The sequence below is a fragment of the Pollachius pollachius genome (genome assembly GCF_949987615.1).
Source record: "Pollachius pollachius genome assembly, chromosome: 2".
Classification (NCBI taxonomy): Eukaryota; Metazoa; Chordata; class Actinopteri; order Gadiformes; family Gadidae; genus Pollachius; species Pollachius pollachius.
The window spans coordinates 41,505,542-41,525,394 of NC_136935.1; the positions used below are offsets into that span (position 1 = coordinate 41,505,542).

A 19,853-nucleotide genomic window follows, 5' to 3' on the forward strand; every position below is an offset into this window, starting at 1 on the left:
GTAATTGGAAAGTGATAGGAATGAGCACTCATATCCTATGCAACAACCACGAAAGTAGGGTCCAACCAGGTTGTCAGCTGGATTTATTTTGCTGGTACGGAGATACTTGATCAGAACAGCTTTGAAGTTGAAACACCACTGAAGTCAGTTGTTGGGACTCTGAACACTTTGGACTCTCTTCCAGGCTTGCTAGCTGTTCAAAACAACTTTACGATATCCAGGCAGCCAGCTGCTCATGTAACTGGTCAGGAAGTAATGCAGATTGGCTAAACCACCTACTTTTACAGGAAGGCAGTATGAATTTTTTCAGGTATTTGTAGCTTGGTTCAAATTTCCCACGTCTGATTTGTCCACTATCCAACATCTGCCAACACCAAAATAAATTCGCTGAGGGTAAAAGAGGGACACTGCATAAAGTTTATAACTTTTTATTAAATACTCCAACAGAGGTAATCACCCATTTAGTAACATGTTAGTAGTGGGTAACTTGGATTAGACTATTGTCACAACCTATTATGCATCAAATATATTTTTTAATGCTAAAATGGGTTCATCTTTACCAACTATCTTCTGCAATGACTATACTGTACAACACCAGTGTTAAACTATTATCTAGAGGTCTGATTAATTTATTACTGCAAAGACAAATTCATGCAGGATTCATTTTTCTAAACAAGCAACTAAATCAGTAAACATTGATTCATTCAAGTAAAAATACAAAAATCATTTAAGGCTCACTTTGGTTCAAACAATTACAAGTGCAAATATAACAATTCTCCTCTGCTGATCATAGGCCTGGGCTGATTCCTGCTCAGGTCAAGCACTGCTCAACTGATGAGGGCTCAGATGTTTCACCATGGCATGCAAGGGTTGGGACAGTCCCGGATATAGGACTCCAGGTTACCCGTGGACACGTCCATTAGTGTTGTGTAGGTGGTCAGCTGAGGGGAAAAGAGATAACAAAACAATGCTGCGGCCTGCAGACTGGAACAATCTTCAGCCAAAGTCCATCTTTGAGTTGATGCAAACACGACTCACCTTGTTCAGGACCGGTTTGGTCGACAGCACATTGTACATCGTTTTCAGTGTGATGTTCTGTAAACGACCAGCGAACAAGTCAAAAGGTGATTCATATCGGTTTTATCAAAAGAGCCAGCTTGTAGGAGTGTGTGACTCACCGTCTGAGTGGTCTCGTTCATACACGTCATGCCAGGGGTCCTTCGGTCGTCCAGGAACAGAGGAGCCTTCCAGTGGTCGTAGTTGGTCTCCAGAACGTACCAGCGGCCAAGCTTTAAGTCAATCCTGTAGAATAAAATGGTACGAAATTAACCAGAGGGAAACACTTTCGCAATACATTCTTCAAATTTAGTCATTTAAACCTGACTTTTATCCTCAGCAGTGATCTTCTACAACATAATTTGACACATCATTAAGCTGGTACAGGTGATGCATCTTGCACAGTGCTGCCTAAATGCTCACTGCAGACAATGTGTCTGGAACCTGAAACCTGCAGAGTCCAACGCCCCTATCCTAACCAGCTGACTCTCCTGCTACTTACTCCAAGATGTCTAGGCTGAGCAGCCTGGACCTGGTGATAATGCAGCCCTGGCCCGTTTGGTTCCCTCCCAGGATGAAGTAGGCCGGAGCCAGCAGCTCGGTCTGGGCAAGGCGTGTCTGGGCCACTTCGTAACTGTTGGTCAGAGGAGGACATGCATGCTTTACCGTCAGCCACCACTTGCTCCTGGGGCTGGTGGTTGTAGTCGACAAACCAGGAAACTCCATGACCACACGTGGTGTGTTATAGGGAAAGCAGAATCGAAACTATTGACACAACGGGTTGGTCTTGTGCTTTGACTGACAATAGCCATTTAGCAGACACTTTAATCCAAAGGGACCTGACCTTTAACACTCAAGTCTTTTTCGATAAGCAAGACAAGTTCCAACTCTCAAAAAGGGTTGATATTTTCTGTAAAATATATAATCACCCAGTTACAGCCTGCAACCCTCCAGCAGTGTAAAATATAGCCCTCTGCGTCGTAATAGTCCAACTACAAAAGGCAACTTTACCTCTTATGAATGTTATTTCCTTCATTGCTACTCCGATTTTGAATGAATATAATAAGTGCACTGCGGCAGGGGTGTGAAGAATACGTTGCCATGGTGATACGTTCCGACTCCAACTAAGCCACCGCGGGAACCATGATCAACATTTTTTTATTATTATTATTTTTTTAAAAACACCATGATCATCTCACCTTTCCTTAAGTACGGTCTACCAGGAGCTAAGGAGTAGTTATGCATGGCTGGTGTGAAAACAATTACCTGGTGGCGTTCTCTAGGACGGAGCGCGTCAAGAAGCTCATCCACATGCCCTTTCTCTGCCCAAGAATCCACTCCAGGATTCCTGATTGGAGATTAGTGATGCGTGAAAAGTGCACCGATAACATTCTACAGAGGATATTTTAAAAGCAGCTAAATGTACACAAAACGGTCATCACACTACCAGCTAGTAAAACAAGGACAACGGCATAGAAAAAAAATAACTCACCGATATATCCTCCATCAAGGCTAAAACGTTCATTCATCGTCAAAGTAAACACATTCTGCAATAAAAAATGTATTGTTTGAATCCTGGACGAAATTACAATAACTACAACAACCCATTCTGCCCTACGCATATGTGCCTTCTGAAAGTTCGGAGAAATAAAAAAAATCTTTTCTTTTATGTAAATGTTTGCTACATGGACCCGTGTAAAGGGTCAGGTATTGATAGACTATGGCTCACAGGCTTGATCCCTGTCAGCATGCCGACATATCCAGTGAAGGTGGTTGACTTGAAGACCGTCTGGTCATTCCTCCTGAAGTCCACGTTGACCACAAGGGGCTTCAGCTGCTCAGCTACAATCCACGACCGGTTCTTTATGTCCCACCTGGACACGCAGGAAGACAGCCATACATACACACGAGTCAAGATGCATTTGGGTAACTATACACATGTTTTAAGTCTAAACATTTCCCCTAAATATTACACATAGCATGAATAATAAATAAAAACCCTTACCCCATAAATAATCCAAAATCGAGATTTCTACCATGGAAAAGGTTACCTGCAAGAATGCACAAAACTAATAATTTGAGAATTATTTGTATATTTGGTACTAACAGGTACATTTGTTCTGTATGCAATTGTAAAATCTGCAAGAGTCCATGCGTTTACCCTTGGGGTCTTCTGCTACGATAGAGGTGCACACAGTAAACACCTCGTAGAAGATGTTGAACAACACAACTTCCCCTGGAAGCCAAAACAAATGAACAATGATTAGAGCAGAGACTCATGAAACCTTGGAACATTGGTCTGAGGCCTGCTTGGTGAACGGGGAACAACACAAGGAACACTTCCTTACCGAGGGGAAGGCCCGAAGCAGCTGCCACGCCCCTCAACTCATCACCGAATGGATATGGCAGGGTTTCCACTAGAAAGGGCTGGACAAAGGGTTGAACAGCAATAAAAGATATGGCACGTATGGAAAAGTGTTTAAGTTTGTATATTCTTGCGAAAAAAGAAAAATGTGCTCACCAAAGCCTTGTCGACCATCTCTACTAATTTCCCACTCGGTACAAAAGCATTGGCCAAATCTTTGATGGTCTGCATCATGCTGACCAGCTAGGGGGAAACATGTCAGTTAAAGTGAGATAATCATTTATTATCATATTGCACATGCATGTTTGTGGGAACATGTCAAGCTGGTCATGTAAGCATTTATTAGGTTATAGATGGCCAAATTGAGTTATTAGGTTAGAGATGGAAAGTAAAACAATTAGGTTAGAGATGGAAAGTAAAGCAATTAGGGTAGAGATGGAAAGTTAACGCATTGGGTTAGAGATGGTCAAGTTTAGCCAATCACTGTGTAATTCTGGACAATGTTAGCAAGCCCGACCAAGAAAGGCAGTGGGATCCATAATAAGGCGTCATAATAGAAGCTATCTTACCTCGGCCTTTTTGTCAGTAATCAAAGGCATCCACCTCTTACTTGGATGTAGATCAAGGTCCACTGTGTACCAAGTCACAGGTCCCTTGAACCTGAACAAATAGCATGTTTATGTATAAGGAAGGTACACTGTTGCCAGTTAACAACAAACTACAACATTTCAATCCCAAACTCTGTGGTAAGCTTAGATCCATGTGCTTGGTAGGATAACGTTTGCTTATTACACTATAGATTAAAAAAACAATACTTACGTTGGACCCTTTGGGGGATACATGTCGGCTCGACAATCTTCCGTGTACTGAGGAATAATACCAGTAAGATATACGAAGGAATTTAAACATTTTGTGTTAAATTTCCCTCATGCACTCAGACAACAATCTTAAAGATGAACTGAACTGAAATTTGAAGTTTAGTTGATACAACAGATGTATTGTCTGCCTTCTCATTGGTACAATAACAAAAAATGGCTGAACTTGCTAAAAGGGATTAATTTGTACGGTGAAAGTGTTATTTATGTTACCGGGCGCCGCCATGTTGGATTTCAACAATCCGCTTCGTCACTGGCATGGTAACCTACTCCTACTCTGTGGCTCTAGCAGCCATAGCAGGTAATGAGTCAGGCTCTGAGGCTCGCTGAAATGGCTACGGAAAAGCAAACAACCAGGTATACAGGAGGATCATACTGCATTGCCCCTGGCTGCAGTATTGAATTATATAGGGCCAAGGCAGCTGGGGTAATCATACATTTCCACAGGCTACATTTGAATAGGAAACCAGCCCTTAATACATGGCTGGCAGCCTTAAAGCTGGCTAACCCTCCGATAGCCCCTGTCATGCCAATCTCCACAAGCTAGCACTCCGACCATAAAGTGTATAAACTATTACTCTCCGACTATATCACAGATCTATGTTTCCAAGCTGGTAATTAAACCACGGCGGGTCTGTAAACAGAAGTTCCACAAATGTCCCTTTCTACTCACCCTGATGTTCACTGACTAGCCGATTGCTGATGCAGAGGGAGTTAAACTCGAAGAAGTAGTTTCATAGTAAGATGTATCTGTGCAATATCCATCTGTGCAATATCCATCAACATCCACCAGAAAGTAAACCTCCAACATCCACCTAAAGTAAACGTGACACTCTTGAATCCGCCTCGCATCTATGCTCATTCGCGGGTGTATCTCCCAAAGTGCATGTAAGATGTCTTTCAGGTCCCGTCCACCCGGAACCGATTTTTTTGGTGAAACCACGTCTTTAATAACCATGTTATTAGGCAGATAATAAACCATGTTCTTTAATAGGTCCATGGTCCCAGGGTGGTTTCAAATAAAACCGGACCTATGCGGTTTCGTTAGGATTCGTGTGGACGCCTGAAGCGACGTTAGAGTTGCGTTGAAAGTTAGTTTTTTTAATTACTATTATTTTTGTAGCTTTAAATACAGCCCCTTGGTCAATTTAATTACTAACTGTACATTAAAAAGTATTTCTACTAAATCTAAAAGGTTAAACAACTGCTATCTCCTCCTCCACTTGAATGTTTTTATGCAGCGGCGCGCAGGCTTGATGCGCTCCACTTTTTTTTGTGGAGAACCAGCGCCTTGAATATGTAGGTACTACAGCAGCGTTTGTACAGCTCGATGCGTTCCCGCAATGAGTCCGTCTTTATGGAGATATTCCTGAAACGCATCAAAGGAAAACGGAGGGGGAAAGATCGTTTTCGACTTGTGGTTGCTATTTATGGGACGCTCCAGCGTCTCTGCTCGGACGTCCCATAGAGAGAGCACGGCCACTTCCAAAACCTCTCTCTCGCCGCACAGCATCCGAAATGCCCTATGCATGGTTATGCAACCTAATCCCACCATTAGATGGTCAAGGTTGACAGGGACCTCTCGGCAGCAGACCGATTCAACGGCAGTGTCCACGCTCCGGCAGCACCCACACGATACGAAGGTGGAGCTGGAGCCTGAAATTGATCCCTCTCCACCGGGTGGTAGTAGGACACTACAGGCATGTCCCTCACAGGCTCAAACACGTAACCAGCCATATCGTGTAGAAGACGTTCGCGTGTCTGTATTAACGACCTAGTCCTACCATGCCAGTGACGCCATCGAAAATGTCGGCGCTCTAATACTAACAGACACATTTTCTTTTGTTGCTAAAAAAGTCTGAAGTGTCATTTTTTTATAATGGTCATAACTAACACGTTATAGATGTTGATTATTTCAGTTCAGTTCATCTTTAAGTAAAAAGTTAATTTGTGACACACGTGTGGGTGTACAGAGTAAAGCATACCTACCGGTGGTATAAACTGAGTCGATGCAACTGATATCAAGGAAACAAACACTACAAAACTAAAACGAGCCATGTTTAAAATCGTGTCCAGGGTCTTGTTTACAGCCAGAATTTCAGCTAGTCGAAACACGGAAGTGTCTTATAGCTCATGACTTGGAATCCGCTTGTCTGCCCTCCATGACGGGGGTATTTTAAAGTTACCGATATACATTGAAGCAATAACAAAGCAATAAATTACAAATGGCCGAGTGACTATACTTTCCAATTCAATGCAAATAATGTTTGAATATTTTTTCGTGTACTACATCTAAATAAATGACATTGAAACTTAGAGTCTTTTGTATAAGCCCCGTTGAAAAGATAGTGGTATGTTCCAAACCGCCTACTTTTAAGGAAATGGATTAATTGCATGTGACAGTAACTTGGTAACATGGGTTGCACAATGTTCAAAATGAATAAATCACATGACAGATTATTATCAAGTTGTAAGAAAGAGGTTCATAAGCAAATATCTACTTTTTCCAATCTCATAACCCAGCTCGCCTAAAAGCATGGAAGTAATTAGTGGTAATGAAGAGCTTGTGGTGTTCACATTAGACATCTCTGGCTACACCCTTTTCATGATATAAGACATCTGTTTGGAGGTAGTAGAGATAGAGTTTTCAATATTCAATTGAAGTCTTACTTTGTGCACAGTTGAACTCAATCGGCACACACCACCGCCTTGATACACTAGGCACACATGGCGGGAAAGAAGATACATTTTGGTTCATCATGTGGCTCTCCTGAGTTTTGATTATTCATCAATATCTTCTGACTTGAATGCATAACCTAATTGACCCTCCGTGGTGTTGAACTGATGGTGTTAGGCAGAAACGTGTTAAGTGTAAACGGTTAAAAACAACAACATTGGATACCATTTTTTTATTGGAATTTTCAATCAAAATAACAAAACAAATATTACAAATAGGTCAAACTAAAATAGCATCATGTATACAAACAATTAATTAAGAAGCAGCTTTTAAAATGACAACGCTTCACTTGCAGTATCTGTCCGCTTTCATTTTGCTCCGCCTGTCAATCATAAAAACAAATGTTCAGTACATGATCATTTGGAATGTTAATTCAAATAATGTCAAAACATTCACATCTCACAAATTCATAATCAAACATTAAACATGTTTGTATGGACATAAGTTACCAGTGATCACAATTTCCCAAATTAATCATATATTATCCTTTATTTTTTGATTATTTAGCAGTATTTCGTAATAAAAAAAAGAAGACAATTTTGTATGCCATTTCATAACTCTGAAAGTCAGTCAAACCAGTACAGCATATTCCATCATAATTCATATTTTCTGACTGTCCCCACCTATTCTCCCCTGTCCCACCTGAGCCCGTCCCATAAGTAGCCGTATCATACCTGTCTAGCAGAGCTTCGTGGAACTTCCCGTCCGTCCTGGCCCTCTTCAGATTGGAGTTGTCCTCCTCGTTCACCCTCAGCCTTCGGTCCTGGAAGCTCTGGAACTTCTTCCTGTGAATGACAAGCTAGCATCACGCTATCGAATATATCATGGCACATAGTATTGGGAAAGTATTCACCAAGGCTCCTTCACTTTCACCACATTTTCTCTTGATGAAGCTTCTTCTATTATTGGAATGCAATTAATTGTTGCCCTTCATTCCTCGCGCAAAATAAAAAGCGGAGCTACTCGATTCACATTCATTTTAAAATTTAATTAATTTACCAAAGGTTGTTTTGCCTTGTATTATGGGATACTGCGTGTCCATGAATGAGAAAAACATTTATTGAATCAATTCTGGAATAAGGCTGTCACGTTAAAAAAAAGCAGGTAATTGTAGGGGCGTGAATTCTTTGAAACTGTCTGAAAGAGTCATATCACGCCCACAATGTCTGAACCCGTTTTCCTTTCAAACAAAACTCATCAAAACAACAGATGTGCCGGAAATGAATTCATTCCTAGGAGGAAATTACCCGGTGCGAAGAACAATCTCGCCCTATACAGTTAAAACAATCCTGATGGTATACAAAAACAATATTTAACCGCAAAACTATATTCCGCTGCATTCATGCAGGTGAACAATGATCCGTCCTCATCTGACACCTTAATGATGCACAGGTACACTTGGTGCGGCGGGCCCACTCTGGCAGTGCTTTACGATGCCTAAGCAGCACTCAATCCCGGAACCCATTTGAGATGCTAAGCGCTCCATCAAGACACAGGCTCAAGGGCAGCCATTACTATCACAGCAACATGAAGACTCCATTTGCCCGGCGTTCCGGGGGTAAAAAAGGGATGGAAGAAAATAGGAATAGAGCGAGAGGAGGGAAAAAAATACATGGCCTGCCAAGCGGAAACGCGCTTAAGACATATTGCCTGGGACTTAATAGGCCACAGACGGGCTGTAAAAAAAAAAAAAAAAAAAAACACCCGCCGCACAGGGGACTTAAATGTGGCATTTCCCTCTTTTCCGCTTGGGCCCTAAAGCAGCCCATCAATTGCGTCTTAAAAGCGGTGGATTGATGAGCCGATGGCTCCCACGCGGGTCCACCCCCCCCCCACAATAGCGATTGAGTTGTCAAAATCGAGCCGGTGCAGAAGAAAAACGACTGTCAGAAGAACAGGAGGGAAATCTCTGTCTAATAAGGTCAGCCCGTGACTATCTGCCCATTCAAATTACGAAGCATCACTCAAAACCTCAAAGAACTCTTTTAAGGTTTCTCTAGGGCCCATTATTAAATGCCATACTGGTGTAAAAAAATACAAAGAATAGAAAGACAAACCAAAGGGTACAGTGGGATGGACCAATGTCCCATCGGTTTCTCTTTGAGAACTAAACTTTCAAGGTGGGTAAAAAAACGATCTCCAAACTAATATAATCCAGTTGAATTTTTTTGTTTTTCTTTAGAACAGATGGATACATATTTGTACATTATTTTCTATTTGAACATTTTGTGTACTTTTTTAAGGGGGAATTTCAGCATTCTCAATTATAACGTTTTTTGTTTGAGTGAAATGCTGATTAAATGCATCATGTTTTGAAACTCCTAAATAATTGTATGAATAATCGTGATTTCAATATTGTCCAAAAATAATCGTGTCAATGATTTTTTCCATAATCTAGCAGCCCTACAACACACACACATCAACGCTGGGTAACACCTCTGACATACACACTCCCGGAGCCTAATTCACTGGCTTAATCACATGCACCTGTGGCGGATACCCACACATAGCTGAGTTCACAGCACTTGACGTTGCCCCTGTCCTCGTCCACAAGGTCGTCTTTCTTCTTCACCTCCTTCTCTGCACACGAGCGGATCTGTTGAAATATTGCACACACACAGGTCCAACACACACACACACACACACACACACACACACACACACACACACACACACACACACACACACACACACACACACACACACACACACACACACACACACACACACACACAGCTATAACTCAACATCGCCTCAGGTGAGACCAGAGCACCCCCCCTTCCCTCTTCCCCCCCAGGTCTAAGCCAGGTCCCTGCCGTGAAAAACCTTCACTAAGCAGGGGGGCTGGGGCATTCAAGTGTAGTCATCTGAAATAATAAATAAATTGAAGGAAAACAGTTTAAAAAGGCATCACCTTCACCATCTCGCCGTCCCCCGCTGCTTTGTTCTTGGCTTCGATGTCGCCGTCCTCGCTGTAGGAAATGAAGCAGCTGTTGGCGGCCATGATCGCCATCCTGCCCTGGAACGGCACAGACACACATGGTGATGATAGGATGAGTTCAGACTGTGCTGCTGCTGCTGCTGCTGCTGGGAATCTCAAAAAGGGACATTTTGGGCAGAATGTTTACTCCAAATTGTTGTACAATATTTATGCCTTCATTTAGACATAGGTTTCGTGTCACCTTGCGTGGTGCTGAAATGTACGCCATCACTTCGGTTTTTAGTTAAGTTCTTTGTATTTGTTTTTTGTTCACTGCAACAAGGTTTTGGCGAGTGGGTCTCTTGTGTATAAGTGCAGCACCAGCACAGTGGGACCAAGGTGATTTATTGTATTGCTTACGTTCTCGAAAACCGGTTCCCATTGTTCCCTGGAGCCGATGGCATCAGAGCGCCCCACCACCAGGCCTTCTGAGGTGATACCCAAGTACTTGCCATAGCCCGACTTGAAGGCCAGCCTGCCAAAGAAATGACACAACAGAACATGGTCCGACCAGCAGGTTCAGTTAAGCAGGCCAAAAAGGCTCCAGAATCCACAAAATAATCAAGCGATGCTTCTAAATATATATATTTTATTTTACTGTTGAACCAAACTACTAGCAAGTTAAAATAAAACAGATTAAAGAAGAGAAATCAAAAGCAAAATTGGCCAATTTCAAATCAAATAGACCTAAATTGCATTGGACCCAGTATAATGGGCAGTGGTTTACAGATACGTACTCCCAGGCGGAGGCCTCTCTCCAGCGTATGATACTCACCTACTGTCTGACAGCTTGATGGCAGTGAACTGCTCAGGGGGGTCGGGCCCTTCATCCTCTACAACACACACCAACAGGCAGAAGTTCAATGACATTAAACTCCAGTTTGCCCTGTTTAAAATACTTTAAAACTATGACGATTCTACTTTCGCAGTGGATACCTTTGAAATGGGCATTTAAATTTCAATAAAGTCATCATATTAACGGGCCAAGACTCTTTTTAAATCAATTATCTATATTTATCAATAAGTTTAGTTGTAATTTGTATTTAGCTGGCTACGGGTTGCACAATGATATTTTTTACAGTAAAAACGTTTTTTATGGGCTCAGTCAAGAACTGCTGTTTACCACTTTGCAAATGTGGCATATGGTTCCCTTCTTAATGGCCGATATAGTTTGCCAGTAGAAGGGCATTCATTATGCCGAGGTAATATGGAAATCGTTTTTTCAAAGGCTGGTGGGCAGCATCATCTCATCCTCTCTGACGCACAAGATGAAATCAAAGAATCATCCATTTTCTTTCTTCTCCTTGGGGGCATTTTTATCCACTGAGTGGTTCCTATTGGAAACAGCATGACCTTGCAGGAAATGAGCATCAGACTGGCAAAGTGTGTGGGCACTACCGAGGGAATTGGTATGTATCAATATGCCAGGCCTTTTCACTTCTAATAATAAACACATACGACGTATTATCGAAAACTTTAAAATGTAAAAATGTTAAAATGTTCAAAGTGAGGGCAGAGAGAACAGTTGGGGCAAGAGCACTTCCATGGACTCCTTACCGTTGTGAGGTGCGCCGAGTGTGAAGAGGCCATTATCCATGGCGTGGATGTACGTGTTGCGCTGCATCTCTATGGCAACCGTTCCACTCATTTCTCCAAAGCTACTGACAACCCACCAACCGCCTGTTGAGAACAACATCATTGCTTTTGATCATACAAAATGTTAAACAACTGTGTGTCAATCGGTGGACAGATTTCCCTAGGCAACCAAATCTTATCAACTCTGTCAATCTTTTAGCAAGCATTGAGCATACACTTTGATCCCAAGTGCCTGCTCTAGGATGCCTACATGTAGGTTGACTGTGGACACTGGGGATTGAACCCAGGACCTTTATGCTGAGAGTGTAACAGCCTTGTCCCAACACTAGCCTGCCCCTTTCCTCTTCAGCAGTTCTCCTTACCCCTGTTATGACAGAACGGCTGAACTTGCTCTACAGTGAACCCTTTACATGAGATGGCTGTATAGTGGTAGTTATATTGTGACCACTGATACGTTTAAACAGATACTTATGATAAGTAAAAAAAATAAATGAATCCATCCAACTCTTTAGACTACTGCAGGTGAGTGGTCTCTTGTGTACAAGAGAATGCCTTGCAAGGAAGAGACAATAACAGCTGGGGCTTTCTGTTGAGCGTTTCCTGAATTGCATACGTTGGAGTTTGGTTGTCAGACTTAACATTCAAGCAACATTTTTACTCTAACTTCAAAAATATAGAATGAGAGATGAAAGAGTGAGTAAACAAGAGAAAAACATTCTCCCACATGGCTTTTCAAATTATTGTGTGGAAAAAGAGATGAAAGGCTGAGGGGAGCAGCGACCATACATACCAACTATGTCGGGTTTTTCTTCTTCCGTTTCCAGTTTCTTCTTCTTATCTTTATTCTTCTTTTTCTTACTGCAAAACAAGCAACATGTAGGCCTACATTAAGTTTCAATGTAACTTGTAACCATACTGTAATGTTGTTGTCTTTCAGAAACGAAACCTTTAGCCTCACGAGTAACACAACAACAAATCGTTGCAAATACAACGATGTATATATAAAAAACATGCAAAAGCTGCTATAGTTCCTACATTTAAATGTTCCTAGACACAATACAACTCAGCTTTAAATAACAACTAGTAAAACGATCTATGGCTAGCCCTGGAAGACAAAAGGTAATTGTAGTAAGATCATATTGAACATTGACTTTTTTTATCACAGTTACCATGTTTCAGCAAATTGTACAGTGCTTACCCCTTACTCGCTCCTTTCAAAACTAATTTAGTTATTTTTACTCGAGAGTAGTCAGCCATGGTGCTAGCTTTCTACAGTTACACGGCGCTGCAATCCGTAAACACTGATGTGGGATGTACGGCATCAGTAGAGGCACAAATTGAACGATAACGCGGTAGTGTCATGTGACGGTAGCACGACGCATCGAAGTTTCTTCTTGTCATACCTCAGTTTGTCAATGCGAGACAGAAGGCCTAATCATAACATCAATCTGTTATCAATAACGATATTTTAAAAATCCATTGATATGGATATGTGCTCTCAAGTTTTGAACTGAGTTCAGAGTGAGATTTTGTCGGCTGCGGCGGGGGGGGGGGGTATATTGACATGTGACTGAACTTTATCAATCACCTGTAGGAGATATTTGTTTGTCCCTATAAAACAATCATGGTGAAAAAATAATACAAAACATGACGGTAACTAAGTAAGTCAAACCGTCCAATCTGAAGGCTCTACTTAACCACTCCCCCTACTCACTTCCACCAATGCAAAGCAAACAGAACTGAGTAGGGGAGGGCGTAGCCTAACTAGTTTGTGACCGACCCAGAGAAACGCAACGCAAATTCAATGTGAATATGTATGAGGCTTTAATAAAATCCCGGACGATTTTTAAATTCCGCCACACATTATTATTTTTTTTTCAACACAAGTGTCTCAAAAAGAGGGCATGTCCGGGCAAAAGAGGACGTCTGGCTACCCTACGTACGGGAAACCCATTTGATTCCTACCTGTTCCACTGTTAAATAGCGGCGCAAATTGGTGAGCGCTATCCTGGTAATTTCTCTTCGTGAGAAATACGAAGTGTGGCGTGTAAGCGTGTTTATGGGTTGAATTGCGTGTGTCTCACGCCAAATGCGTGAGACTTGAGAGCCCACATGCACATGGCTTCCCTTTTGTTGCTTATTCAAGCCGGTTAATTCCCTCATAGTTAATTTCACTTTGGTTTTATTTCTGTGCTATACCAATATCGCAAGACCACAAGACTATTTTTGCTCAGCCTCTGTGTAATATTTAGACTATTTTAATTTGCATTTAAAGGAAATATTCTGCTGTATCAAATTGCTTAATGTCAAGAACATTAATGGACTGGAGTGAGGACTTAATTTACACCCTCTCCCCTTTACTAACGCCTAGTAGCCTGGTGTCTCTGATGTACATATTTGAAATGCATTATTTATAGCATTTTACATTTTACATAAGGATTGTTTAAAGTTCTTCAACCAGCCATGGCAATTCTTTATTTAATCTAAAGCCTATTTTATGCAAATTCATGTTAAAAATGAGAGTCCTGGATAAATACATCACACAGTACTTTAAGCACAAGGCCTAGCTGGAAAAAGACTCGCTGAGTGCTTAGTATTGTGATCTCTAATGTCCTTTGTGTCTTTTATGTCCTTGTTGGTATGCCTTTCTCTGCCTATCAATTATATCCGCGCCATTAGCTTACCTTTGTACCGAGAAAAACATCCTCCTCCTTGTGTTTTCGATCCACTACCATGACAAAATAAGAAGAAATGCACTCAACCTTGTCAATGCAAAATGGCCCTGTTATTCCACATTTCCATACCTGCCATGACATTATTTATGTACTGACATAAATCATAAATGAGAACGTTTTCAAAGGTTACGAGGTTAATTCTCATTGTGATTGCGTCAGAAAGTGACCTTCATTTGAGGTCACTTCCTCCCCCACTTCCTCTCCAGCAGGTGACCCTGCGGTCAACATTAATGCAGGTTGAAGCAGGGTGTCAGTGTGCAGGAGGCGTCCTCTTTAATATCTGCTTGTGGTGACACCGTACACATTGCAGTGTGGCAGGCACACATTCTCTGTGTTAATCAGCCTTATTCACCCATAGCAGCATCCATATTGGTTCTAAAACACTAGCTGGCATGCAATTCATTCAGTTTTACTTGCTTACTTGAATACGGCCCATTGCGTTATTTGTACGGTTTGTATGGCATTATTTGTGTGCTCAGTTGGTGCAGGATGCAAGAGGCTTTGATGGATAGATAGAATTTTTGAGTCATCTCCCGTTTTGTAACTACAAGCTTGTTTGTAAGAATAAATTTGGTGAAACTTGGCAGGCAGATTGATGTCGATTCCTATCCTGGCAGTATGAAAATTGGTACTACAAAGTCAACGAGACCATTGAAGTCTGATGGATAGTTGTTTCACCATCTGTGATTTTCTGAAAATTCTTTAAAGTGGACACATTATCAAATCAACACCACATTTGGGGTGAAGCTTTAACATAACAGTCTTGACCACTGAGGTCTTCACAAATAAACACATTTTCAGCTCACTTGTTTAAACAATGTAGACACTGTTGACCAATTACTATATCTGCATTATCAACCATCACCAAACTTGACCCATATAATAGGATCCTTCTAATCCATATCTACAATATGGATATGATTCTAAATCATGTAGGTGGCCTATAAGGAATAATGCTTTTTGGCCATCTTGTTGATTTGATTAGCAAAATGGTATGTTTGGAGAAGTTGAAGAATTCCTTTGGGACCAATCTTCACCACATTTGGTAGACAACTTTAACAGGGGAACATGTATTGGTATCTTTAATATGAGCATATAACCGAATGACCTACCTCAGTCAAAATATTATTTAGTACTTGTATGTCACCTTACATTAGCCAATCACAAACACTTTTAATTTTAGCCCCACCTTTCAATTGTCCTTATAGCTGATCACACACCTTTAAGACCTCTCAACAACAAACACTCAAACACAACAAGCGCAGGGCCTCAATGCTTCCTAGCAGGGGAGAGCATTATGGTACACGCAGAGGGCGAGACACAAAGGCATGATTGAGCATTTGTGCCGCAGTCTGCTCTGTAATGGGGGGCAGTGTTTCTGAGCGGGTATAGGATATGAGGTTGGAAGGGGAGAATTTAAAAAGGGTTTCTCAGGTTCAGATGTGCGACATATCTGCTGAATATAGGACTGGAACAACCTCAAAGCCCTGTACGGGTTTTGATTGATTATTTTTGTATAATTCTGACACATTATCTAGTTTTTACACCTTGTGGTCTAACCTATGGAGAATTGACTGAAAGTGTGCAGATTTTCTGATTTGTTTTCTTTCCAAACCAAGAAAATAAACAGCAATTTTCTTCATATTAGTGACTAAAGACATATTCTGCTTATTTCACAATACATGTAGAACCTACTCATGCATTGAGCCCACTGAGAAAAACAAGAAAGTTGTATTAAATAGTTTTTTTTTAGTAAGTAAGCCAGCAAGATACAAAAAACATTCTCCCATCCAATTATCTGCGCTGTCTTCTGGGATTCTTAGGGTCCATGAGAGCTCAGCCTCTGAGTTCTGCAACGCCTACTCGGATGAATAGGGTACCTTAAGTTATTATTTTTCATGGGGGAATGGACTGGAGCATTACTAAACTTCATGGAACCCTGGGTCTGGAAAATTGACTGCAGTCTCTTGTCGTTTGGAAGGCTTATGGCAATCTCACTGCAGGTTATGGAAGAGAAGCCTTCAACAAATGCACAAACACCAACGAAATGTCCTGTCAGCACCTTGTTTTTACTGTTCTTAAAAATACTTTTATTGTCCAGCTCTTTCCCCTCCTCTGTAGATATGTAATCCTTCCTCAAAGACAAAATGTTATTTTGGGGTGTATATGCTCCCTTTTGGGGTTCTTTCATTTTTGGTTGATTAGATATGAGTGGGAGGGAATGCAAGTGTTTATTTAATATTTATTACTGTTTTTAAGTTAGTGGCATTAATTTGTGAAAAGTGAAAAGAGTTTTTAAGTCATCAACCAAATCTTCTGCTTTTTCAGATACCAGTGCAGCTGTTACACCTGACTGATACTTTTCAATTACCATGAAATGAAACAATTACTCTAAAGTGACTTTGATTTACTGATACCTCAAGTGCTTTTTTTTTTTTGGAAATTTGTAGAAAAAAAGGCGAAGCTGATGCTGTCTGACATCGTACTCTCAAGTGCTAGCCTGTCATGTGCGTTTTTTGCTTTGAAGAAGATCCCCACCCAACCAAACAGGCCCCTGGTCCCTCAACTACCCCCTCCAACTGCTCCCCCCCACCCCCTGTCTTCCTCAGCTCTTTGTGTGCGTGTGTCTGTTTGTGTGTGTGTGCGTGTGTGTGTGTGTGTGTGTGTGTGTGTGTCTGTGTGTGTCTGTGTGTGCGTGTGTCCTTCCACCGGCCTCTTTCAAGCCCATCTTCACACAACTTGAATGCACCTTCTGTCAGCTTTAGAGGTTAAAAGAGACTAATTTATTAGTCAAATTGAAACCCTCCGCAATGAAATTCAAGGAAGCCTGTCAATCCGGTAGGGATGAATCACGGACTATCTTGTAGTTCTACATCAAGCCACTAGGGGGGAGTGTAGTTCTTTATCAGGGCTATACCCGGTGGCAACCACACAGTCTATGGCTCTGACAACGACACACACACACACACACACACACACACGCACACACACACACACACACACACACACACACACACACACACACACACACACACACACACACACACACACACACACACACACTGATTTATTTATGCTTGTTCTATACCATTTTTGTCATGGCCATTATTAACTGTATTGAATGGTGCTATTCAAATAGCCACCACAACAACACATATCACCATGAATTATCACTTACTGGTGCAGCAAATGGGCATCCAAACTGCATGCATTACATTCAGCCAGACATGTGGCCTTCCGTGCCAAATCTAACGTCATGGAGATATCTGCACAGCACATGAAATAAATTGAGATGAACATTAACATAGGCTATACAGCATATTCAATTAAACCATTATGTTCCTATCTCAAAAATGCCACACCTAAGGCTCAAGGCATACTGACATTCAATGATGTATTAATGCAGGTATGTTACAAATACCTGACAGACATTTCACTTTTTTCTCATATTATGAAAGAATCTTTGCAGTAATCAAAAGACATAATGGGTTTCAGGCGATGAAAATTAGTGTTGAAAGAAAGTACTTATTTATGTATAATATAGATAATCAGTAAGTACATGGATGCCTCCAAGCTTTTTCAGTTTACATTTAGTATTTACAAGTTATTAGATTGTTAACCTAATCATTCATTCATTTTGCCCCCAGCAACTCGATGAAGAGAAAACCCAAGTTAATCGAAGTGACAATGGTGTTAATTGTACACAACTCAAACTGTTATGAAACAGTAGCCACAGCTCAAGTGTGAAAATTTGAATTTGGCGTTCATATTAGGACGGTGGAGGAGTGGGATTTGAAGTTGAATATTAAAAATGTTTTAATGAATTTGTGTCAAGTGACACATTATAGTAGCACACAGGCTGTAATTAGCTAGGCAGTAAGGCATCTGGGCAACACCTCTGCTCCTCCGCAGCGGTGAACCAACTAAAATAGCTGCAACTACTAACCTTAAGCCAAAGTTAGTCGCCCAATTCACGGAGAATGTGGCTCCAAACTTTGTTAGCCATATCTGTTTTCAACACATATTTTGCCACTGTCTTCATCTTCTCTGTTTTTAAAGGCTAATAAAGGCAATTTTCTTACTTATTTCAGACCATGATCTAGTGAGATTAACTATTGCATTAATCTATAAGCCGGCAAATCAAGAGCAATTGAGCTTGTTTCAGGCTGGTCTGAAAGTTTTTATATAAAGAAGTATATAAAGAATATATATATATATATATATATATATATATATATATATTTATACAAAAAAGCAACATTTGGTATTATTGATGGTACAACATCACAACTATCTCATTTCGTTCATGACCTTGGATGTGTTTTCCACTGCCTTGTCTGAGGGGCCCCGAGCCCCAGGTGAAAACGCCTTGGCCCTGGATAGAAGGGGCCAAGGGTCTCCAGGTGGACCCATGAAGGCCAGGGACCCTGAGCCCCGGAGGCTCCTGGACCTCCACTCCACAAACCCGTCCTTGAATTGATGTCAAACATAAAATGTTCAACAACATTCTTTGATGTATATTTTGCTCTACTCGCTTCACTCTGTTCGAATAGATTTATTTTGACACATTGGTTATTTTACCGAGTAAAAATATGGATTTTATATTTTATTCATAGCTAAACGGTAACTGCTGCATTACTTATTGGTTGGAAAACATCCGCGTGGTGATGCCTTTCAACGCATGAGGGAGAGATTGAATAATTCAGATTCTTGTGTATTTTTAAACCTGTCCTTGCATTCATAATGCAGAGAGTTTTGAATGTTGAGACACCAGCAGTCTGTTAATCTTCCAGCCTCCTCCCAAGTCTCCCCGGGCGTCCATAGGTATATCTCTGTCACATGCATACGCACGCACGCACACATGCATGCATGCATGCTCACACGCACACACAAACACACACAAAGGAATCTACCACACAGTCTCGGTGTAATACACTTCAAACAGTGGGACCTCATGGGGCTTTCTCTGCTGTCGGCCTGCAGGAATAAAACCTCTAGGTTTGAAGTCACTTCTACATGAGCCAACAACAGCCAATCACTGGATCTCAGTGTTCCCAGTGACATCCTAAACCATCACAGCTCCCTGTCAGAAATCCTCGGGTTTTTCTTTACAGACCCTTCTGTAAACACTACACAGTGTTCATAAAGTGTATTGAAGAAACTCACAGGAAACATTGGCTGACATTGTAGAAACAACATGCGGAGGTGTTTTCGAACAAAAAGTGAATAAAATCAAAGGAAGTGTCCAGAAAGTACAGCATCTTCTCCATCCAAGAAGGAGGTAGAAATAGAGTTGGATTGCATCGGTCCATTTTCCGTGGCCGCAACAGCATGAGAAGCAATTTCAATGTGACTTTCACTTTCACATCAACCACGGTAGGGGTGTTTTCACATTAGCACTAGAATCATGGATAGCCACATGAAGTAATAATGTGTGAGCACAGTGAATACAATGTAACCAGACTATTTATCTATTCAAACTAACTCACTTCCCTTCCTTTTATCATTA

The 19,853-nt window shown here is 41.2% G+C and overlaps 2 protein-coding genes across 2 annotated transcripts; both read right to left on the minus strand.

Moving 5' to 3' along the window:
* Positions 1-412: 412 nt before the first annotated feature.
* On the minus strand, positions 413-6,420 carry asah1b (N-acylsphingosine amidohydrolase (acid ceramidase) 1b). The gene is made up of 14 exons (XM_079730702.1): positions 6,286-6,420; positions 4,241-4,287; positions 3,991-4,081; positions 3,578-3,664; positions 3,405-3,483; positions 3,218-3,292; positions 3,062-3,107; positions 2,786-2,930; positions 2,549-2,603; positions 2,323-2,404; positions 1,559-1,690; positions 1,179-1,302; positions 1,039-1,095; positions 413-941 (listed from the first exon to the last, which is right to left on the minus strand). Exons 1-14 carry the CDS (start codon positions 6,352-6,354, stop codon positions 852-854), a joined length of 1,179 nt encoding a protein of 392 aa, XP_079586828.1. The 5' UTR covers positions 6,355-6,420; the 3' UTR covers positions 413-851.
* Positions 6,421-7,190: 770 nt separating this feature from the next.
* Positions 7,191-12,936, minus strand: frg1 (FSHD region gene 1). The gene is made up of 9 exons (XM_079731090.1): positions 12,808-12,936; positions 12,400-12,467; positions 11,571-11,693; positions 10,789-10,846; positions 10,374-10,488; positions 9,948-10,052; positions 9,538-9,629; positions 7,708-7,818; positions 7,191-7,355 (listed from the first exon to the last, which is right to left on the minus strand). Exons 1-9 carry the CDS (start codon positions 12,864-12,866, stop codon positions 7,319-7,321), a joined length of 768 nt encoding a protein of 255 aa, XP_079587216.1. The 5' UTR covers positions 12,867-12,936; the 3' UTR covers positions 7,191-7,318.
* Positions 12,937-19,853: the final 6,917 nt, after the last annotated feature.